At 45.6% G+C, this 24,548-nt stretch overlaps 1 protein-coding gene across 14 annotated transcripts in view; it reads right to left on the bottom strand.

The window, feature by feature from the left end:
- chl1b (cell adhesion molecule L1-like b) overlaps positions 1-24,548 on the bottom strand; it is a 1,240,677-nt gene that overhangs the window by 264,807 nt on the left and 951,322 nt on the right. For all 14 annotated transcript variants that reach the window (XM_086001404.1, XM_086001409.1, XM_086001398.1 and 11 more), the window contains one exon: positions 13,480-13,595. In XM_086001404.1, the coding sequence (XP_085857530.1) occupies positions 13,480-13,595 (116 nt within the window). The remainder of the gene's footprint in view (positions 1-13,479; positions 13,596-24,548) is intronic.

Raw genomic sequence — 24,548 nt, 5'->3', positions numbered from 1 at the left:
CATTTTAGTAAAGGCTGGTGCGGGCGGTGGCGGCACGGAGCTCCGCGGAGCAGCTGTGCGGGTGGCGTCTAACTCTCCCCCACCAGTCTGTCTCTCTCTCTCTTCCCCGTGCCTCCTGAATGCGCGGGGGGAAGAGGCCCGGGGCACCGTGGCCGCTTTCGGAGACTTCAACTCCGTGACAGGTGAGGAGGGTCTTTGTTCACGTTGGGGCGGCGGGCGGGTTCCCCGGGTGCTGATCCCTGGCGGTGTGGGTGTGGAGCCGGAGCCCGGCTCTTACCTTGCCCCGGAGAGCGGGCGGACGGCGGGGCCTGAGTAGCAAATCGGGCACCGGCGCCAAGATGATTTCCATACAGAGCCTGAGAGGCCGGTGAGATAGCAGACAAAAAACGGCAGAAGAAAAACTGAGAGCGGCAGAGGGGAACAGACGTCAGAGAGACAGAGAAATAGGGAGGGAGGAGAGGGAGAGGATAGGGAGAGGGAGAGGGGCAGGGAGGGAGAGAGGAGAGGGGCAAGGAGGGAGAGGGGAGAGAGAGGAGAGAGAGAGGGTGGGCGGAGGGGAGAGAGAGAGGGCGGGGGGAGGGGAGAGAGAGAGGGTGGGGGAGGGGAGAGAGGGAGGGTGGGGGGAGGGGGGAGAGAGAGAGGGTGGGGGGAGGGGGGAGAGAGAGAGGGTGGGGGGAGGGGGAGAGAGAGAGGGTGGGGGAGGGGGGGAGAGAGAGAGGGTGGGGGGAGGGGGGAGAGAGGGTGGGGGGAGGGGGGAGAGAGGGTGGGGGGGAGGGGGAGAGAGAGAGGGGAGCGAGAGAGGGTGGGGGGAGGGGGAGAGAGGGTGGGGGGAGGGGGTGAGAGAGGGTGGGGGAGGGGGGAGAGAGGGTGGGGGGAGGGGGGGAGAGAGGGTGGGGGGAGGGGGGAGAGAGGGTGGGGGGAGGGCGGAGAGAGAGGGTGGGGGAGGGGGGAGAGAGGGTGGGGGGAGGGGGGAGAGAGGGTGGGGGGAGGGGAGAGGGGGGAGAGAGGGTGGGGGGAGGGGGGAGAGAGGGTGGGGGGAGGGGGAGAGAGGGTGGGGGGAGGGGGGAGAGAGGGTGGGGGGAGGGGGGAGAGAGGGTGGGGGGAGGGGGAGAGAGGGTGGGGGGAGGGGGGAGAGAGGGTGGGGGGAGGGGGGAGAGAGGGTGGGGGGAGGGGAGAGAGAGGGTGGGGGGAGGGGGGAGAGAGGTTGGGGGAGGGGGGAGAGAGGGTGGGGGGAGAGAGAGGGTAGGGGGAGGGGGGAGAGAGAGGGTGGGGGAAGGGAGAGAGAGAGGGTGAGGGGGAGGGGAGAGAGGGGGGAGGGGAGAGAGAGAGGGGGGAGAGAGAGAGGGTGGGGGAGGGGAGAGAGAGAGGGTGGGGGGAGGGGAGCGAGAGGGGGAGGGAGAGTTAAGCAGGGAGAGACGGGGGAGGGAGAGAGAGAGGGTGAGGGAGGGAGAGCGTGAGGAGAGGGGGAGGGAGAGTAAAGCAGGGAGAGACGGGGGAGGGAGAGAGAGGGTGAGGGAGGAAAGAGTGAGGGGTGGGACAGGGAGGGAAAGAGTGAGGGGGTGGGACAGGTAGGGAGAGCTTACCTTCTTCCTTCCTTCGCAGGGGTCCATCGGGCCACCTTCCCCCCCCCCGTCGCTCTCTCTCTTCCCCCCGTCGCGCTCTCTCTTCCCCCCCAGTCGCTCTCTCTCTTCCCCCCCCGTCGCTCTCTCTCTTCCCCCCCAGTCGCTCTCTCTCTTCCCCCCCAGTCGCTCTCTCTCTTCCCCCCCAGTCGCTCTCTCTCTTCCCCCCCAGTCGCTCTCTCTCTTCCCCCCCAAGTCGCTCTCTCTCTTCCCCCCCAGTCGCTCTCTCTCTTCCCCCCCAGTCGCTCTCTCTCTTCCCCCCCAGTCGCTCTCTCTCTTCCCCCCCAGTCGCTCTCTCTCTTCCCCCCAGTCGCTCTCTCTCTTCCCCCCCAGTCGCTCTCTCTCTTCCCCCCCAGTCGCTCTCTCTCTTCCCCCCCAGTCGCTCTCTCTCTTCCCCCCCAGTCGCTCTCTCTCTTCCCCCCCCAGTCGCTCTCTCTCTTCCCCCCCAGTCGCTCTCTCTCTTCCCCCCCCAGTCGCTCTCTCTCTTCCCCCCCAGTCGCTCTCTCTCTTCCCCCCCAGTCGCTCTCTCTCTTCCCCCCAGTCGCTCTCTCTCTTCCCCCCCGTCGCTCTCTCTCTTCCCCCCAGTCGCTCTCTCTCTTCCCCCCCCAGTCGCTCTCTCTCTTCCCCCCCAGTCGCTCTCTCTCTTCCCCCCCAGTCGCTCTCTCTCTTCCCCCCCAGTCGCTCTCTCCCCCAGTCGCTCTCATCTCTTCCCCCCCAGTCTCTCTCTCTCTTCCCCCCCAGTCGCTCTCTCTCTCTCCAACAACAACATGCCCCTCGAAAAAAGCCTCGGCACCGCCGGGCACTCCAGCTAGTAAACTATAAATGACATTAAATAACTATTTTAAACAAAAATTTTAATTTTTGAAAAAAATAATTTTATAAAAAAACGGGGCTAAAAATAAACTTACCTTGCTTTAAAGTATTTAAAAGTAAAAAACCTGTGGAAAAAATGTTTTAATTTTAAATAATTGACCACTTACCTTTGAAAATGAAGTCCTTACGGCTGCTTTGTACATTTCTAAAATGTACAGACTTACCCACGACGTTAAAACCTGTAAAAAAAAAAGTCAACGCGCACGCGTTCAACCTCTGAACCCCTTGGTTCAGAGGATTGGAAATGCCGGTTTCCCGCGCATGCGTAGTGCATGCAAGATTCCGGCACTTCCATCGGGTCCACGCGTGAGTACTCCGTCCATACTCACGTGTTGGGGACCCAAATTTCTGGGCCATTAAGCGCAACCATATGTGAAAGAACAGACGTCTAATGCACCAGGATTAATGGCCCAGAAATTCGGGTCCCAACGCGTGAGTACAGACGGAGTACTCACGCGTGACCCGATGGAAGTGCCGGAATCTTGCATGCACTACGCATGCGCGGGAAACCGGCACTTCCGATCCTCTGAACCAAGGGGTTCAGAGGTCGAATGCGTGCGCTGCGGACAGTCTGCGCATGCGCGTTGAACTTCCTTTTTTTTTTTTTTACAGGTTTTAACGTGCGGGTAAGTCTGTACATTTTAGAAATGTACAAAGCAGCCGTAAGGACTTCATTTTCAAAGGTAAGTGGTCAATTATTTAAAATTAAAACATTTTTTCCACAGGTTTTTTACTTTTAAATACTTTAAAGCAAGGTAAGTTTATTTTTAGCCCCTTTTTTTATAAAATTATTTTTTTCAAAAAAGTTTAAATTTTTGTTTAAAATAGTTATTTAATGTCATTTATAGTTTATTTACAAAATGTGATTTAAAAAAAAAATTATTTGAAGGTAAAGTACAGTTTTACAGCCTCAGCATTTATACGTTTTGACAGGTCTATCTGTCAAGACTTATGAATGGAGCATTCCCTGCTCCGATTGGCTGCCTGTTGCTCACGTGATCCCAGGGGATGCATCGCACTAACTATGCCCCTGGGACACGCCAGCATAGCGCGCCGGCCTCTGGGACAGGCCTCGGAGAGGAATTCCACGCAGGCCAAGAGGTCAACTGCCGGCGCGCTAGTTAAGTGTAGGTCGGGGGCTTGCACCCGCGGGAAGCCCCCGACCCGAATTTCTGGGCCAATATAACTATGGATGTAGCACTGCAGAGAAATTGTTGATTCATGGGACAGTGTCACAGTAGATTCCAACGAGTAGACTTTACAGAGATAAGGTAGATTCTACTTTCATATAAAGCCTAAAGAACTTCCAGATGTCACTTGTAAGAGTGAACTCATTTATTCTGGTATAAAATCATATCCCTGTCTGATAAATGTCGGGCAGGTAGGCCTGCAGACCAGGCCCAGAGAGGAGGGAGGGAGGGATCGTGGGGGGGGGGGGGGGCGGTAAATTGAAGCAGAGGGGGGGTAAATCGGAGGCAGGAAGGGGGCTTGGGGACCGGAGGGGGTCAGAAGGCCAGAGGGGAAGGTGGGAAGGCCGGGGTGGGGGGATCGGAAGGGCGGAGGGGGTAGATCGGAATGCAGGAGGGGGATCGGAGGCATGGTAGGGGTGGGGGGGGAATGGATGCCTCGGGGGGGTGATCAGACAGGCTGGGGATATGTACGATCGCGGGTGGTTGGTGAGCCAGGAACGTAGTTAAGTCGAAAGGCACTTACCTCCTGGATCCAGCAGTCCTCGCCTCCCTTTAGCTGGTGGGTTCCCCGAGGCCTGGGAAACCCGCCCGCCCACAGTTAAATTTAAAACGGTGGCTCACCATGAGGCATGCAAGCCTCATTATAATATTTAAAGTGCCAACCCGGCTCCTGCAAGCGGGTTGGCTGCATGACCCTGTCCTGCCTCTATTAAAACCGGAAGTGGGCGTGTAGGTGTTGGGATTCAGATTTTTAACTGTTTAACCTCTCACCCAACCCCAACCCAACTGTGTTTGGGGTTAAAATTCCCCCCATCATTCTTATTGATCTTACTCTAAATCTTGTCTCTATACTGAAAGCTCTGAGTTTTTTATATACACAAGCAGATCACCCATGATGTTGCCTATGGTAAATGAATAGCCGATTGGCTCAAATGGAAATTTCTTCCAACAATTATTGTCTTATGAGAACAGGAATGCTTATACCATATAATTAACACTATTATTGTGCTGTTAAGGTACAGTTATATCCCTTTAAGTAAATAGAGCCTCAGGCTGTGCAGGATGACATTAGACTTCAAATACACTTCAAGCTGCCAGTCAGAACCCAGGATGAAATGTCTGGCTTGGTTTTTTTTTAAGTATAATTACTGAGGTTTTGTTTTTAAGTCATAAGTGCCAAACATTCTGACTCTTGTGTGAACAAGTTATTGTGTGTTGATGGGGAGTATCTCTATGGGGCCAAAATAACAGCCTTTTTGAAAAAAGATTGTTGAAATAAATTTGTATTTGAGCCAATAAGCTACAAGAAATTTACCCAGAATAAATGTCGCTACCATTAAGTGCAGCAGAAAAGTGTGACACAGAAAGTGCGACACGAAGGATAGAAATTATGCATACATGGTACTCTATTATGCATACATGGTACTCTATTATATTGCTAATAAGATATCCCTTGGCATTGCTCATGGTGAATTGGAGCATATGCTAAAGTGTAACAGCAAGTATGTGTGAAATTTACAGAACATATGCACTATATACATAACTGCTAAAATATTACCAGCAGATCTCTTGTGGTGTTACTCATGGCGAGTAGAGCATATGTTTTTTTTAATATAATAAGGCTGTTATTAACAAATAACACTATTATTCTGTTCAGAGGATCTGTTGTGAGATATGTGACATTAAGCACAGGAAGTGCTTCTTTATGCAAAACTTTTAATGCATTATTTTAGCAGATCTCCCTTGGAATGGCTCATGGTGAGTCAAGGTATTCCACTACTTTCTCTCTCTTCTCCTTGGTCTTCGCTCTCCCCCTGGATATTGCTCTCTTTTTCCACCTCCATCAAATATCTCTCTTCCTCTTGGTCCCAAAAGATGTCTTTCTCTCTCTCTCTCTCTTTGCTCCTCCTAGAGTCTCTGTATCACCACCCCATCCCTTGTCTCTTTCAATCTCTCATGCATTTTTCTATCCACATATGCCCCCTCCCTCTTTCCCCTGTTCTCTTCCTCCCCCTATTTTCTTGACATATCCCCAGGAATCTTTCTTTCTTTTCAGGTACCTGCATGCACATTAGGATAATCAAAAGGAAAATTTGAAATGGCCAGGACAGGGGAAGATGTGGCCAGGATTGCCAGAGAAAATGTTGAAATATCCGGGACAGTCAAAGAGATGGGAACAGGCTAGGGGGTCTAGAAAAAAAAGAAATGGTGGGGATGGCTGAAGAATAGTGGGCAAGTCAGGACAGCCCGAGGAGCCCAGACACACTGGGAGGTAGGCAATAAGGCTCAGGAACCCAGTGAAGACAGTAGTAAGTGGAAATGCCCAAGGGATGCAGCAGGTTAAGTAAGTTTTAAAGGAGGAATAGACATCAGAGGTGCAGCAGCATCACCTCATATTGGGAAAACTGAAAGGTAAATATGATTGTAAGTGTGCACAGCTTTTTGTTTTATAGGCTGAAATTAATATCCAAGCATAACACCTACTGTGGACAGAAATAGAGCAATCAAAAATTGCAACACTGAAAGTAAGGTTAATATGTAGCAGAAATGCTACCTCATGCAAAACCTTTAATACATCTATATATATATACAGTTGGTTTGTCTGTCTGTCTGTCTGTCTGTCTGTATGTCCGCTATACACTCAAAAGTTATAAAGAGTACCTACACGCATGTTATATCAAAAGAAAGCTTATCATTAGGGGAGTCTAATAGGCATATTTACTTTTTGGTCAGACAAAAAATGGTTGACCAATCCTACAGTTCAGTGACCTGATGGTTCACCAATCCGCCGTCTGTGGGCGGGCCTAATCCTGCAGCCTCCCGACACTTCGCACCATTTTTTTCATCCCCACAGCGACAGCACCAGCCAAACAAACCCCCACATTGTGGCTCCGGGAGCGGGAGGTGAGTTGGAGTCACTCGGGCCGGGCCTCACAACCGCTCGGCCCGAGACACAGAGCGGGCGGGGGAGCATCAGCGGCTGGCCGTTAACTGTGCCACCCGTGGCGCAGCACCCTGCCTCACCGGGAGCTCAGCTGGGGTCCGTCTCGGCCCCAGAGCCCGGCCGGGCCTCAACCGCTAGGCCCCGCACATCCACCGTGGCCGGGCTCAGTTTTCAAAGCCCTTCCCCGGGTGCCAAAAGAGGGGGAGGGAGGGAGGGATGGAGATGAGAGGGGGAGAGGTAGAGAGAGGGACAGACAGAGAGAGGGGACATACAGGGGCAGGGAGAGAGAGGGGAGAGAGAGAGAGAGAGGGGCAGTGAGAGAGAGGGTGAGGCAGAGAGAGAGAGGGTCAGGGAGGTAAAGAGTGACACAGAGCGCGGGAGCCGCAGTGCCCGGCCGTAAACCGCGCGGCCCAAAAAAGCCCTGGCAACGTCGGGCACCCCCAGCTAGTTATAAATAGATGAAGGGCCAAAAATTGCGGCCAGCGGCGTAGCTCCGGAGTGTGCCGCCGATCTACGAAAAGAATACGAACTTACTTGTGCAAGGCCCATAACGGAGACTTGCTCTTCTGCGCTGCAGTGTTCTGTGCAGCATATGACATCAAGGAGGCCAGTAGCGCAGCGTACAGCCTATGCGTAAGGGAAGACACGCCCACAAAAGCTGTCAAAACTAAGCCACACCCACAGAAACTTCTCCCAGTCTCTTCCATTGAAAAACTGTAAAAAAACTGCTAATTAAACTGGTACTTGGACTTATTTTATATATCAACATTTTGGTATTTTTTTCATCCAAACTCACAATTTATTATTCCCTATGTATACAACTTCCTGTTTTGATACTCAGTAAAGGTCGAACAATGTTTTATATCTCCTACAAGTAATGTTGTTGAATTTCAGAAAGAGATTCCCAGCCATATTAATTTTCAGGATTAAAATATATTATTCAGACCTCAGCAATGAGAATTTCATAACTATCTCACTTCTATGCATCCGCCTCTCGTCTGATATGATCCGTGTTAAAACATCGCACTTGCTATCAGTTAACCTTTGCATTTACAATTCATAAATGATCGACTAGCATGATGTTTAATTAATACTGTAGATAAAATTTACAATGGTTGATGAAGCCAAAAAAAACTAGGTACCTTAGAGGGGCTGTAAAGTTTTTTGCCAGCAGTTTATAATACCCAGTATGACCACAGATCTTCTTTTCAGATGTGAAAGCAGGCTCCTGCGCCTGTTTTCACCAACCATAACATTTCAGACGTAATTGCTGGGTAGTTGGTGGGCAAATAGCCCAACTCTTTGCCAGCAATTATGATTTCCAAGGCGGTGTGGATGATCTGTCAATATGTACCTTAACAGGTTGCAAGTTCAGGATTTAGCATGTGCGCAGAAATCCCAACTTGCGGTATATTTCAAAGGCGGTATGACGGCGCACTCTCAGAGTATGCCGTCATGCCCACAGCAAATCTGGGCCGATATGTACATAGAAAGGTAGATAATTCTTCTTCACACTTCTGAATTTTTTTTCCACCTCCAGCTCTTTTTATTTTGCTTTTCTTATTGGGGTAGACTTCAGTTCTTGGAGTATAGTAAAATGAGGCTTGAGGCTTCGGCTTCGGGCTTGGCCTCAAAAGATTATCAGATTAAACCATATGTATCTTCACGTTTAAAATCTGAAAAACTCCCGAAGTTCTTACTCCAGATAGTTTTCTTGGGTTCAGCATCTCAGACCCTTTCTGCAGGTAAGCCCTCACCACCTATGACACACAGTGTGCCGCTTTCAGCCCAATGTCTAAGTCATTTGCATGGAGTTCAATTCTCAATCAAAAAACCTCATCTCTGTATTTCAGCTTACTGGTTATACCATGCACCCTCACGTAATGTCCATCAAGTTAGGAAGGTGGTACAATAAACATTCCCCTAGACTGTAGCTTAGATTATAAATGCCCAAACTGATCTATCAAATAATAAATATACAAGTGAATAGTGATTAATTAACACACTGTAAATTTATAGTAGTTGCAGGTTTAATTAACCAGAAAATAACCAAAATGCACTAAAATGCAATTTAAACTGAACTTCCAATATTAATTTTACATGGCAGGCTGTTGGTGACCATCCATGGAGTCTCTCTGGCCTATCTATGATGCCTTCAAGCGGACTAAACTAATTTGGAATAAGACAACTGAGAAATACATTTCAAAGTTTTACCAGGATAAATTACATTGTATATATGCATTTGTGAAAAAGTTGCCAGTCAAATAAATATATATACCAAAAAACCTCAAGATTTAAAATAAATGGCTTGGCCCCTCTCTTAGTTACTTGGATCTGATCTGACATTATTTCTGGGACATATATGTAACAAAATAAGTGTGCCATCTTCTGTAAGTGAGCCAAGCTTTTAATCCCATATGTACCATGAACGAAATAAATCAAATGCCCTGATACATCACAGACAAAATGCTTCATTTTGTCACAATCATATAAAGCAATATGTAGCTTTGCATTGTTACAGACAGAGCCATGGAGCTTTAAATGGGAGACAGGGGAAAGACAATATATGATACTCCATTAAGATATGTGTTTCACTAAGTAACAAATGAACTGCTTATGAAGTACATGGGTACATGGTCATTTCTGTAAGGAAGCTAAACTAGTTTCTTATGATATGTTTGAATTGCTGTTTGTTCCTGTTATAAAACTCTAGCTAATAGCTATTATAAATAGCATAACTGATCTACTAAACAGTAATAGCCCTATTACAGGGCTATCAAAACTAAATCATTGTTGAATTTGCATAGGTTTGTCTTGGCAAAAGGAAATATTTCTATGTTGATACCCATTTCTCTCCATAGCTATTTATTAGCTTATAATTTCCCTTAGATACTGCACAAATACATCTACTTTTTATGCAGCGATCATAAATTTGTGAAAAAGTTACTACAATGTAAAAATTGGTTTGAAAAAATGAAGGAGTAACCCATTTAAACAGAAATGAAAATATTTGTTTCTTTGTGAATGATGCTCTGAAACAATCAGTGAGATCTATCAATTGATATTTTTCTCAATCAAGCAATTTTTTTCTAGCAATTACAAATATAGGACATAATGGGGTCAATTTTAACTCAGGTACGGGGAATTGGCGGGTTCCCCGAATTTAGTGATTCCGACACGATTCTAAATGGGTCTGTGAGACTGATGCAATTTTAACTTAATTGGCCAATTGATTTCCAGCGTGTGGGAAGCCTTGGCAATTGAGTATTTCTAGTCAGAAAGTCGCAGAATATGACGTCATCATTGCTGCTGCTTCTAAGGTCCACAGCAAGCCTTGCTTCCTCTGCAGGCTCCCAAACTTCACCATTAAGATGGCACAGGAACCTGCAGGAGCAACGGTCAGCGAGAGGGCCAGATCTGCCCCCAAATTTGATGAGGCTTCACTCCAGGCATCACTGGATGGTGCTAGGGCCCACAGGGAGGTCCTGTTCCCTTCTTCAGGGAGGAAGAGGCCTCCCAGTCACACCAAGGCTGTGTGGCTACAGGTGGCAGGTCAAGTCAACTCCTTGGGGCTCACGTGAAGAACGTGGTTGCAGTGCAGGAAAAGAGAGCTCACAATAAAAGAGAACAAGCGAGGACAGGAGGAGGGCCACCATCAGTAGCCCACCTCACCCCCTGGGAGGAGGCGATCCTGGAGATCGTAGAACTGGAGGATGAAGCGCAAGTGGGGGACGGACAGACGGGTGCATCACAGCAAGCTGGTGACAGAATAGTTTTCCATCTCTCTCATTGACATTGCATGAGTAGCTGATAATGATTCTGAAGCTATAACAGATGGACCTATGATCATCTGCAATATGCAATGTGCATGTAACCTTGACCTCACATCACAGAAATCACAGAAACCCCACAGTGCAGATAGAGGCCATTTCGGCCCATCGAGCCTGCACTGACACATATCCCACCCGATCCCCGTAACCCCTACACCAACACATAGCCCACCCTATCCCCGTAACCCCACGTATTTAATCCCCCTAACACTAAGGGTCAATTTATCATAGCCAATCAACCTAACCCGCACATCTTTGGACTGTGGGAGGAAACCGGAGCACCCGGAGGAAACCCACGCAAACACGGGGAGAATGTGCAAACTCCACACAGACAGTCGCCCGAGGCCGGATTCGAACCCGGGTCCCTGGCGCTGTGAGGCAACAGTGCTAACCACTATGCCACCGTGCACATCTCTAACTCTTTCCTTTACTCTCCCACAGGACCATCGAGAGCTCCCGTCCCCACTGTCCAGGAGGAAGAGCCTGAACTTCCAGACTCCTCAGAGGAATCTGCAACCTCTGAGGGCGCAGCGTCAGCAGAATTCAGTGCACCCAGCACCAACGCAGACACTCACACCTCGGTGGGACCTTCGGGACATAGAGTAGAGTAGTGTTGTCACCTGGTGTATCACAGCTCACAAGTGAGCATCAGCAGTTTGTGAAGACAGGGACAGTAGTGGAGAGTGCTAGTTGGAGGGCGCAGGACTCTGCCAGCTCAGCTCAGCTGCATGTCAACCCTCTGCCTCTGGGTCCATCCATAAGATCAGCGGGGCTGGAACTCCAGGAACAGATGCAGGAGTCTCTGGCAGGTTTTGTGTCCAGGGTCGATGTGAGTGTGGAGCGAATGGAGGAGTCCATAGTGAACATGAGCAGAGCCTTTGTGGAGTCATTGGCGCATGAACGCATCACCATGGAAAGGATGGCAACCTCCATGGAAGAGATAAGTCGCCAGGGTATGGAAAACATGGTGAGTGCTCATAATAGAATGACATCTCTTGAGGAGCGATGGGCATCTATTGAACAGAGAAACCAGACCTTCATGGAAGTCCTTCTGAGTAGGACTGCCAGTGCAGATACGGGTCCCCATGGCCCCCTGATGTGCAGCAAGGTGCTCTCAAGCCACTTCCAAGCGCTGGCCCCTTCTGGCCTGTGCAGCTTCAGGTGGGTGAGCAGCAGCCTGGTGCTCCTGTTGCTGCTGCTGTTGTTCCTGGTTCTGCTGGTGCCGCGGCTGGTGTTTGAGCTCATCTAATGCCCAGAAGGGAAGGAAATAAATGGCTCCCATGCTTCTGGTGTATGACTCCATTGAGGAAGCGCTGAGTGAGGGTGGCGAGAGGGGTTTCCCAGGAGGTCACACTGGAGATGTGTGTGAGGCTCCAACCTTCCACAGGTGTGGCTAGGCCTGGTAAAAGTTGCCCCAGATCCTGAGCCAACAAAGTCCTGCCACCTGCAAATGATGACTGATCAAATATCCTCTATAATGTTGGACCTGCAGCTGATAGTCAACAAGCCAATAGTGTTCATGCCAGTTTTCACAGGCGTCATCCCCACCAGGCGTGTTTTACGTGGGAAAAGGGTTAAACAGGCAAGGGCCTGTTAAAATGGGATTATGAAGACCAATTAGTGCTGTTTAAGGGCCCTAAAGACCAGTCCCGCCTGTTGCAGGCGGGACTGATTCGGGTCAATCAGACACACCTAGGTTAAAATGACGTGGAGGCGGGAACCAGGCGGGGGGGGGGTCCCAACCCCCAGGTTTTGCGATTTTAACCCCCCGCCCATCTCAAAGCCCGCCTCATTGCCCAATGAAAATTGAGGCCAATTTGTCTGTTAATATTTCTTCTTTGTAAAACACCACTAATAAACATACGTTCATATGAGGTGGGTGGAATTATCTCAAGTTCATCAAAAAATGTTTTTCCAATAGCCAAGCTCTCCTTCACACTTTGTTTCTGAGGCAACTCATTTGATGGTCTCACTTCCTTTGGACATCTCTCATGTGATTCAGACTGGCATTCACTTGGGGGCTTACGGTGCTCATCAGTTATCATCCCAATACGCCAGAAACAGACTGGCAGTGGTGACGATTTCTAGGAAGATATTTCAAAATTTGTTTTAAAAATTCTCCCTTCCTTTGTTTTTCATCCTGGCTCCCTTATCATAGTGTGAAAATACTTCCTCCCCAAACATATAAACACACACATAAAGCTGCTTCTTGGATAGACATGACAAGACCATTTTTCAGAGACAATTGACAATTTGTTTATAGGTTAGTGAGTGCTGAGCCAGCAGAAGTACATTTCACTGGCACTTTAATACAAGTTTTCCTCTATTACATCAGAGAAAAAGGAAGGACAGTTTTTAATGAGAGAAGCGTGTTGTTCTTTCCATGGCTACCTTATTTTTCATTTGTAATTAAATGGGTCTTGGACTTACACCACGTCCTGTGCTGTTGAAAATGATATATTACCATTATTTCACTAACAAATGAATTAACATTATCAATTAGAAATGTCTTGCTGTAAAGTCCAAGAGGATTACATATGTGTATTGTCACCTAAATTTCAAGCAGGAATGTTATCTAAAAACATACAGGAAACTTTGGTTTATCCGGAGGTTAACTGTCCGGAATGCTCGAGCCACCGGCAAAATTCAGGCGTCGGTTCAGTAAGTATTTTTTCTTTTTGTTGCTTTTTTTTCCACCAGTCAGGCTCTGCAAGGTCTAGCTAAAGCTGTTGCTTAGCTACAGAGACGCTTGCAAGCTACGGCTGACTGTTTAGAAGCTGTTGCAACAGGGTTTGTTGCTAGATACGGAGCTCAAAAGCTTCCGTGTGTTTTAACATTAGCGCTGGTTTGTCCGGCAGTTTTGATGGGACGGCAACAGCTCGGTCCCGTCGGTGCCGGATATCACAAAGTTTCCTGTATTTAATAATAACTAAAAAAAATTGTACCTGCAATATTTCCATAATAATAACATAATACAGGCTTATATCAAGTGATATTATTCAATAATGCAGAGGAAACTTTACCTTATAACCTTCCAGATGTCCGTGAATTTTCTCTTTTGGTACTTCTGACCAGGTAACCTTAATTAAAGTACTGTTCATGATTTCAACAGCAACGTTCAAAGGTGCAGCTTCAGGAACTGGTAAAATAAATGAAGAGGAGTCTTGAGATTATTTGAAGATATTCTGAACTAAGACAACATTTTTATTATCCTTGTGGTTCTTCAAACAACAGTTTGTACAAATTTATTAAAACCTAGGACTTGAGTTACAGATTAGGGGGAAGAGATGAATATTTTCGTCATATTTTATTTCATGACAATGTAAGAAAAACAATGGCCCAGAAGTTCGTGTCGGGGGCTTCCCGCGGGTGCAAGCCCCCGACCTACACTTACCTAGCGCGCCAGCAGTTGAAGCCTGGGCCTGCGTGGATTTCCTGTCTGTGGCCCGGTTCAGCTCCCGGCGCGCTGTGCTTGCGTGGTCCAGCGGCGTACTTTGTGCGATGCGTCAGCTGTGATCACGTGAGCACTGGGCAACCAATCGGAGGATGCAAAAGTTCATTCATGAGTTTGACAGTAAGAACTGTCAAACTCATGAAAACTCCGGGCGCCCAAAACAGTACTTAAACTTGAAATAAAATTTAAAAAACATCACACTATTTAAATGAACTATAAATAACTTTAAATAACTATTTTAAACAATAATTTAAATTTTTGAAAAAAATAATTTTATAAAAAATCAGGGCTAAAAATATACTTACCTTACTGTAAAGTCTTTAAAAATAATAAACCTGTGGAAAAAAAATTCTAATTTTAAGTAATAGACCACTTACCTTTTAAAATTAAGTCCTTATGTCTGCTTTTTTAAAGTGTAAAAAGTGGAGGCCTTCACGCACGGGCAAACCTGGAAAAAAAAAGGAAGTTCAACGCGCACACGCAGACTCCTGCGCACACGCGTTCGACCTCTGAACCCCTTGGTTCAGAGGATCGGAAATGCCGGTTTCCCGCGCATGCGTAGTGCATGCAAAAAACCGGCAATTCCATCGGTCCCACGCGTGAGTACACGGTGCTTACTCGCGCGTTGGGACACTAATTTCTGGGCCAATAAAATCATATTGGTTTTTGAAGTAAAAATTTTTGAAAATATTTTGTAGTAATAGTTGAACATGAAGCTATGCAAAAGGTAAAGCCTAATCAATGTGGTAAAGCTTATATGATTCCCAGACTGCCCTTATTGCTTAAATTTTATTCAAATACTATGCAGACCGCAGTATGCTGTATGGGGTTTTAACAGAATATAAGTGTGAAGTTTTAAATATATCTGACTTCTTTAACTTAAAGTTTATTCGTCTTCTGCTAACTCCAATTACTTGCCTCGTGGGACAAATTACTACTGTAACTAGCTATTGCCAGAGGTACTGAGGGGTTAAACACAGTGTTTCATCAGATTAAGCTCAACTCCCTAATCACGCTTTGTCAACTGCCTTAACTAGCCTTAGAAGTATGAATTTATGTTCAATTCTTCAATTGTACAGCATGTCACAAAAATTATTTTAATTATCTTTCCAAAGGACTTGAAAAGAAAGCAAAGAGAGAGTGCAGTCCCATCAAAACAGGTCATATTTAAATTGTAGAAGTTGTTTTTAAGCAAAAGGATTTTTTTCAGGAAATGCAACTGTAGCATGAAAATATTGTAGTTTGAACTAATTTTAAAACAGCATCAACAGCATTTAACTGCTGAATGTGTTTTCTGACTATAGATATAAAAATTTACTCAGACTGGTGCTATCGTTAGAAAAAAAAGCAGTTTTTGTGATCTATTGAAAATATATGCTTTAACTGTAGAGAGAATGTTTTCAAGACTGAAACAATCCTTTGTGTAAGATTTGGGTTTATAAAAAGATTTTTGACATTCTTTAGAACATACTGACAATTGAAACAACTTTAAGCTTGTGTAGTTCTCTGGGGACAGGCAGGGTTTTATTTGAATGGATCCCCGCTGGCACTTTCTCCCACGTTTCTTTTATTCTGCAAAATTATCATTGTGGTTCTTCAAACAACAGTTTGTACAAATTTATTAAAACCTAGGACTGGAGTTACAGATTGGGGGGAAGAAATGAATATTTGCGTAACATTTTATTTCATGACAGTGTAAGAAAAACAATAAAATCATATTGGTTTTTGAAGTAAAAATTTTTGAAAATATTTTGTAGTACTAGTTGAACATGACGCTATGCAAAAGGTAAAGCCAAATCAATGTGATAAAGCTGATATGATTCCCAGACTGCCCTTATTGCTTAAATTTTATTCAAATACTATGCAGACCGCAGTATGCTGTATGGGGTTTTAACAGAATATAAGTGTGAAGTTTTAAATATATCTGACTTCTTTAACTTAAAGTTTATTCGTCTTCTGCTAACTCCAATTACTTGCCTCGTGGGACAAATTACTACTGTAACTAGCTATTGCCAGAGGTACTGAGGGGTTAAACACAGCGTTTCATCAGATTAAGCTCAACTCCCTAATCACGCTCTGTCAATTACCTTAACTAGCCTAAGAAGTATGAATTAATAAATGATGTTCAATTCTTCAATTGTACAGCATGTCACAAAAATTATTTTAATGATCTTTCCAAAGGACTTGAAAAGAAAGCAAAGAGAGACTGCAGTCCCATCAAAATAGGTCATATTTAAATTGTAGGAGAAGTTGTTTTTAAGCAAAAGGATTTTTTTTCAGGAAATGCAACTGTAGCATGAAAATACTGCAGTTTGAACTAATTTTAAAACAGCATCAACAGCATTTAACTGCTGAATGTGTTTTCTGACTATAGATATAAAAACTTACTCAGACTGGTGCTATTGTCAGAAAAAAAAGCAGTTTTTGTGATCTATTGAAAATATATGCTTTAACTGTTGAGAGAATGTTTTCAATCCTTTGTGTAAGATTTGGGTTTATAAAAAGATTTTTGACATTCTTTAGAACATACTGACAATTGAAACAACTTTAAGCTTGTGTAGTTCTCTGGGGACAGGCAGGGTTTTATTTGAATGGATCCCCGCTGGCACTTTCTCCCACGTTTCTTTTATTCTGCAAATCACCGTGATAGAAATGTGATCTTACTTTATCCGACAGAATAAATAGACTAATGCACTACTGGAGTGTGCACGCTTCAAGACACACTTCAGGACACAGTCACATTTGCAGTCTAATGAACCTTGGTGATGCCTTTTAAACATGTGCCCTCCCCTCCCAGTCAGAAATGTACTATGAAAAATTGCAGCATTTCTTCTCCTGCAACTTTACTGAAGCATGAACATGCTTAACAACACCAGAGATTAGTCATCTGTTGTCATAAATAAATATGTGAACAATTAGAGAACCGCACATTGATTTTGAAATACGCTGGTTAAATGATTTACAAATGTTGTTGTAAACTAAATTTTTTTCTCAAGACTTTGCTTTTCTCCCTTTACCTATGGACAGAAAGCATTCAGCAGCACAACATCTTTCACTTGGAAAACTGATAAATGGACAACAGGAAGTGCTGCAAGGCAATAGGTTTTGTTTCTTTTAATCTTTCCTTTCTCCAAAATGGAGGCTTTCATCACAGCATGGCTGTCCATCTACAGCAGTAGTTTTCAAACTCTCTGCAAACATTGATAGACTCCTATGAACCCCTATGCATGTGACATTATCTTGTCTAAAAAAAACAATTGATAGCTCTTCTCTCTCCCCAAACGGAAAGAGACTTACCAAACATATTTTCATTACGACAGTGCCCCGCTTTAGAAAAGGAAAGACTTGCATTTATATAGCACCTTTCATGACCTGAGGACATTCCAAAGCACTTTATAGCCAATGAAGTACTTTAGAAATGTAGCCACAACCTTCTCAAGGGCAATTAGGGATGGGCAATAAATGCTGTCCTTGCCAGTGATGCCCACATCCCGTGAACAAATAAGAAAAAAAATACAGAAAAACAAAAAAGGAACCTACTGACAGGAGAACACAAATTTGATGACCTCAGAGATTCTTCACAGATCTCAGCTGAAAACCTAGAATCTAGTGATCCAGCTAATAGCTACAATAATTTATTCCTAAATGGTTCATGGAAAGTGTTGGAAAACTTTTTTTTCATTTGTTTACAATTGCCTAAAGGAAAGCAAGATCAAGTGCAGCACTGCATCTCTTGCATGTGGCATTATCTTATCTAAAAAAACAATTGATAGCTCTTCCCTCTCCCCAAATAGAAAGAGACTTACCAAACATATTTTCATTACAACAGTGCCCCGCTTTAGAAAAAGAAAGACTTGCATTTATATAGCACCTTTCATGACCTGAGGACATTCCAAAGTGCTTTATAGCCAATGAAGTACTTTAGAAATGTAGTCACTGTTGTAATGTAGGAAACATGGCATAATTTAACGTCTGAAAGTCAAGCACTCTTAACTGGGCTAATTAACAACCATTAGAATTTTCATTAAAACCATTACAACTTAAAAACCGAAGGAGAAACATTTTGCTGCACACATAAAATTAAGTGTTTGAAATAAGTTAGTAGCTAGCAGAGTAAAGGGAAGGAAAATATTTGCTTTTATGCTTAAAAGCCAATTAAATGCATTACTGAGCCTATTATAGATTGCTTAGATCATACTGATCAAAGATGTTTCAATTATCTCAAATATCTCTAGGATGGTTTCCGCATGTTAAGACTCCCAGAGAGCCAGAAAGGATTCACCTCGTGGGGGGAATTTATGCATTAACTACTGTCAGACTGTTAAATAGGCCCAGCAAGTTATTTTTCTTATCTGGGGCACTCAATAATTAACTCATTCTTATTTGTTTATACTATGCTCACTGCAAACCACCATCAAGGGTGGTTGGTGGTGGAATAGCACAGTTTGACAGCTTAGGTGAATGAATACACTACGTTAGATTCCAATGTCCCACCTTATATTCACTTATCAGACACTCTGGGGGCGATTTTGCCAGCCCTGGGGAGGTGGGTATGGAGGCAGGACTGCCGGTAAAATGGCAGATTTTGGGGAGGCGGGTAGCCATCCCACACTGGGTCCCATCTCCTTGGAGGCGGGAAGGGATTAAAGCCTATTAACTGCCTGTTAACAGGTAGTTAACAGGCAGAAAATAGGATTATCCCCTTTTTACCCTCACAAGTGTGGGCTTCCCGAAGGCTCCAAAACCCGCCAGCGAGGCGAGGCGAGTAGTGGGTCTGCGGGGGTCGGGTGCAAAAGTGTACTGTGAATGTAAGTGATGGGTGCAAGAGTGGAGATGTGAGTATCTGAGGTAAGTGCAAAGTGTTTTTAAAAGTGTACTTACCTTTGTTTCTTCCTGCAGGCTTCAGTCGGTTTGTATGCGGAGACTCTGGGACCTTCGTGTTGCAGATGAGAGATGGCCATTGCATTCTCATATGCAACAACCATCTCGAATCTGTAAAAGAAAGACGGTTGATGAGATCTTGTATGCAAGACCTCATCAAACTGCAGAGATTGCCACTGTTTGACAGCTTCACAGAGCTGTCAAACAATGACAATTCATCTGTCAAAAATTTTTGACAGATGACACGTCATACATTGACGTGCTCTGCAACTGGCTTTCCCTTAATTGGCTTGTTAAGCCCACCGGGCAGGCTCAACAAGGTCAATCAAGGGAAAATAGCATGGGTTGGTCACAAATTGATGGAGGTGGGACATCGACCCGCCAAGCAGCAGTCCCGCCTCCAATGTGCCTCCAGTCAAAAAATTGCCCCCTCTGGAGTTATAAGGACTGATATGTGAACAGTGCTTGTATGGTGCTAGCTACTCTTGCCCGTGTGTGTGCTGACCTTACTCCATAAGGCAAAGTCAGCTCATTCACATAATTTTACGTTGATGAGTTAACCTATCATAGCATAATATCCTGGTAGTTCCCAGGGAAGGACAAGGGCAAGAATTTCAGCCCTGCATTTAATGGAGGGGGCAGCCAGGGCAGGGTGACATAGGAGTGCAGAGGTGGCAATGAGGAGCACAGGGAAGGGCAGTCAAGCTAATTAAAATCTATATATATAGGAGCATTCTCAAATGGTGCACCTTATGGAGAAACACCCAATTTAAATTCTTCTCAGGGCCTTAATGAGCCTTCGATAAAATTTGTACCTTTTTCAGTGCTTAGATTAAGGGTAAAAGAGGGACATTGTTCATCCGGGGATGACTTTTCTTTGTAATTGCTGGCTGCATTGGGATGCCTTTGGTGCATTGAAAGCCTCATTGCTACACACCCAATATTAGAGAAATCACGCTTGATGCACAATGCATCAATCAATGAACTCCATGGAGCACCCTACTGGCATACATAGTGGCAAAGAGAAGCAGAAAAATCTATATCTTCAGACTCAAGTTATGTTTCTCCCTTTGCTTTGAAGTCTGAACTTGGCCAAAGGAGGATTAAAAGGGGTACCTGCACAACAGTAAACCTGTTATTCAACACTGGCTTCAAAGGTACACTTAGAAGGCTATTCACTCATTTTCAGAACAAAGCATAGCTGCGAGGCTGGTAAATAGGACCCTGTTGAGATAAACATCACAAGTAGTAGTCCTTCTAAGGCTCGGTACAATCGTAAATTTAATAAATTGCATATATTGGAAGATCAGAACCTAGTCATCAATGTTAGTAATTTCCTTCACCTGGGTGTGTTACGTCCGTGTATAATAAGATACAGACTGCAGCAGAAACAGTACAACAGGTGTTTACTCAACGTGGCTCACAGTTGAACTGACTGTACAGATTACTACTCAGTGCTATATACAGGTGTGGTCACTGCCAGTACTACAGTATACATGAGCTGTAAAAAGTAGTTCCCCCCCTTAAAGGTATATACATTACAGGGTGGGCTGTGATTCTTCTTTCATTTGTTGAAAACTTCCATTCCAGATAGCTGGTCCAGTCTTAATTATTTCCTCATAAGTAATTCAAGAAAGAGAAAAATAAAACAAAGTCACACGAATAGCTACAATCCATTGATACCTGTACTGGGCTCCTGCGCCAAATATATTTTCCATGTAATTTTGTTTTATAGCGCTCCTGTGAAGCGCTATAAGTTTTGGGATGTTTTACTATGTTAAAGACAAGTTGTAAATACAAGTAACATTTTGCTATTGTATTTGTAAATACACATTGTTGTTGTTGTTGTTGTTGTTGTTTTATTGCTGCTCCCAGTAAGCAGTTGCCATTTTGAAGTGACAACAATACTGGCACAGCTACAACTCCTCCCTCTCAGAAAAATATATAAATACATATGATATTAAACAAGGACATATATCCAGTTTGTCATAAGGTAAGGGCTAGAAATTGGGTATCGCCCCGGTTGGGGCGCTAACTTTTGAAAAGTAGGAAAAGTAGCGCCAGGCGCTAATGATTCCCTCCTGACGGGGAATTCAGCTTTAGCGCTCCAAGAGGAAAGTGGAGCGCTAAATCAAGCGCTACCACTTCCCTTAGAGAGCTAAAGGGAGCGAGAGGAGTGGTAGCGGCAGAGCGCTGCACAATGTCCCGTGCAGCGCTGCCGGTTTTACAGGCTCTTTTCCTCCCTTAAAGGGAAGGGCCAATGCTGCGGTCATTGAAGGCTAAGGCTGGGAGTTATCGTCGACAGCACCTGCGATAGGTGCACAGCAGCCCCAAGCACTCTAAGTGACTGCAGGGCTGATCAATCGCAGGCTGGAAAAAATCAAAATGCAGCACCCTGGGACATTATTAAATTTTGGCCTACCTGACCACCACTGCCTTTAATTAGCGCTCCCCAAGCGGTCAGCCGAGGTGACAATGCCTCCTGCAGCTGCCATTGTTAATGCCCGGCGATGCTGTCGGGGGCGGAAGCGAATTTTACATCTGGGGCGATAATGTGGTGCTGCGCACCGGATGACGTCACGATCTCCGGGGCGCAGGAAATCGAGGCGGTAAGTTTAACCCACCATGGAAGTTCACGGGTATTGGTAATTTCGCCGCGCCCGGTTGGTAAGCCTTTAGTGCCCCATTATCGCCCCCCGGAGGCGCGAAGGAGGCCAATTTCTCCCCCTTTATTTCAAAAGAGGAAGCATTATGGCAGACAAAGTCAAGCAACTTCAAACAGTTAAAGAAATAGACAGATGGAAACAAAGCTACTTCAACAGATTCAAACAAACCACCAGAACACAAAATAGTGAAAACACGGAGTGAAAGTGAAAGCTAACACTGTACTACACATCAACACATCTATTCAGGGATAACTTTATGAAAATATATGGTTTAGGTCACGGCGACTAAGATGCTATGCACCAAAGTTACAATGCGATTTTTACTAAACTACATTAGGAATGCTGTGGATTGTGGATTGAGGCTGAACTGCTGCATAATAATGTATTTGCTGTTGAAAAGTCTTCCCAGGGCTTTATAATCACAGTACACTGTGCAAACTAGAACGCTACACAAGTTAACTGATGATCATATGCTACTTCCACTTAAAGGGTAAGTAGATGCTTATGACAAGGTGACCAGAAGTCTGGCCATAGATGCTGGACAAGCTGGTGGCACTATGCCAGTTAATATTTCAGTAATGCTTTTAGAAAGCATGCAAACCAAATCCAGGCAGTTCTGAGACAAATCCTCGAGAAGCTGACCCAACAAGTGACCTTCTCCATTGCTTCCTGTCCTGTAAGGAAGTAACAAACACAAATCCCACTCCGCGACTGTTGTGTATGTGTACCTTTAAAAGAATAACTGGTCTCAGACTGCAGTACCGGCAGTCACCACCCCTGTATAAAAAGGCGCTAGCAGCCTTCTGTAGTTTCAACTCCCGATTGTCTCCATTCAGTAAAGACTTGTTAAACCAACTCCTGCATTCCGTGTCTCCATTAACACACGGATTTAATACTGGCGACGAGTAAGAAACGAACTTACCTGCAACTCGGCAGCACCTCAGATGACATTATTGACGGTCGAAGCCAGAAGAGAGAAAAATAAAAAAAGAATCCACAGAAACTCGATAAACGGGCGTCGACCGTGGGCAACCGCCCTCCAAATCATCGACTTGAAAAGTGCAGGAGAGACTGTCGAGAGCCAGGCTTGGTCTCCAGTCTGTGGTTTCCCAGCCAATCGGGCTGGTGGCAGGTAGTGCACTGATCCTTCCTGGGCTGCGGCGGGCTAGAGCTCGATCGGGTGGCTCTGCAACGGGGCCGGGCAGCGATTCGGGAAGCAAAGAGAGAGAGAGAGAGAGTGGAGCACACAGGGCGCGGCCGGTGCTTCGCAACTGGGCAGCGTTCGGACCTAAGAAGAGGGAGGGAAGTGTCCCAGAGGGTCCGCTCCACGACGGGAACGGTTAAAAATAAAAATACCGCGGAGAGCGGCGTTGACAGCAGCGGCAGCGGCGGGAAAGCGCGGGAGCCGCCATCTTAACTCGGCGGGGAAGAAGGAAAAGCGCGGGAGGCGCCATTTTGATCCATCGGGGACGAAGGGAAAGCGCGGGAGACGCCACCTTAGATTTTCAAGATGCCAAGGACTGGCGATATCACTGCCTTCGATAATGCAATAGAAGACTGGACCACGTATGTGGAAAGAGTCGAGGTATATTGCGAGGCAAGCGAAATAGCCGAGGAGAAAAAGGCATCGGTATTGCTAAATTTAATGGGCACAAGAACATACGGCCTATTGCGGGACCTGGTTACTCCAGCCAAACCGAAGGCGAAGAGTTTTAACGAAATTGTTGCTATCCTACAGGAACACCTAAATCCTACACCGCTGCTGATAGCAGAAAGATTTAAATTCCAAAGGAGAAATCAGCATAAAAATGAGAGCAATGCTGATTACCTTACGGAACTACGCAAGCTATCAAAGCACTGCCAGTTCGGAGCAGGACTGGCAGATACCTTACGGGACAAATTTGTCTGTGGACTCCTGAGTGAAGGAACCCAGAAGAGGTTACTCTCAGAGAAAGAGCTGACGTTAGATAAGGCTTTCAGCGTGGCAGTATCGTACGAAGCAGCAGCAAGGGGAGCTGTGGAAATACAACAAAAGCCACAGGAATACGGCACCCACGAAATGACACGGGGATTTGCAAAATGTTATCGCTGCGGCAGAACAAACCATGACCAGAAGGACTGCTGGTCCAAGGACAAAATATGCAGGCAATGTGGAAAGCTGGGACATATTGCACGAGTTTGCAGGTCCGAGAAGAAGACCAACGACAATAAAAAGGCTACTAAGGAACCGAACAGGAAAGTACAAAAGATGACGGACAGTAGTTCCGAAAACCAGATGAGCGATAGTGAATCCGGGAACAAGAGACTAAGCTGTCTCAAACTTCACAACGTAATCGCAAAAGAGGATCACCGAACCATTTGGGTCACCCTCACGATAGCAGGGTCCCAAGTCAAAATGGAATTGGATACAGGATCAGCTCTAACTGTCATGAATCGACGAGACTACGAGCGGCTATTCTCACACATACCCTTGAGAGAGACATCCATTGTCTTGAGGACGTATACGGGGCAAAAAGTATACCCCAGAGGAAAAATAAGGGTGCCTGTCGAATACAACGGCAAGAAAATATGGAAATTGTATCTCTACATTCTGCAAGATGGTGGACCACCGTTATTGGGACGTGAATGGATCAGAAAGATAAGTTTAGACTGGCACTCCATTCAGGCACTGACGGTGGCTGGTAAAAAGGATGACGACATCACTCCTGGATGATTGTCAACAATCTTAGCTGACGCCAAAGAGGTATTTCAACAAGAACTGGGCACTCTTAAAGGCGTAACTGCCTCGATAAAAATAGAGAAGAATGCAATTCCCAAGTTTTTCAAAGCAAGACCGGTACCATATGCAATTCGCCCAGTCGTTGAGGCAGAGCTGGAGAATCTGGAGAATGCAGGCGTGTTATCTAGGGTAGACTGGAGCGAGTGGGCGACACCCATCGTTCCTGTCATGAAGAAAACGTTAAACAATAAGTCTGAGGAGCCAAGGAAGGTTCGCATCTGTGGGGACTTCAAGGTGACAGTGAACCCAGTCCTTCACACAGTACAATATCCTCTTCCAAGGATAGAAGATATCTTCGCCTCACTATCTGGA

The sequence above is a fragment of the Somniosus microcephalus genome, chromosome 11 (genome assembly GCF_052327205.1).
Source record: "Somniosus microcephalus isolate GS21.2 chromosome 11, FLI_Smic_1.0, whole genome shotgun sequence".
NCBI classification, from domain to species: Eukaryota; Metazoa; Chordata; class Chondrichthyes; order Squaliformes; family Somniosidae; genus Somniosus; species Somniosus microcephalus.
This window is presented reverse-complemented; position numbering and strand designations above follow the sequence as displayed.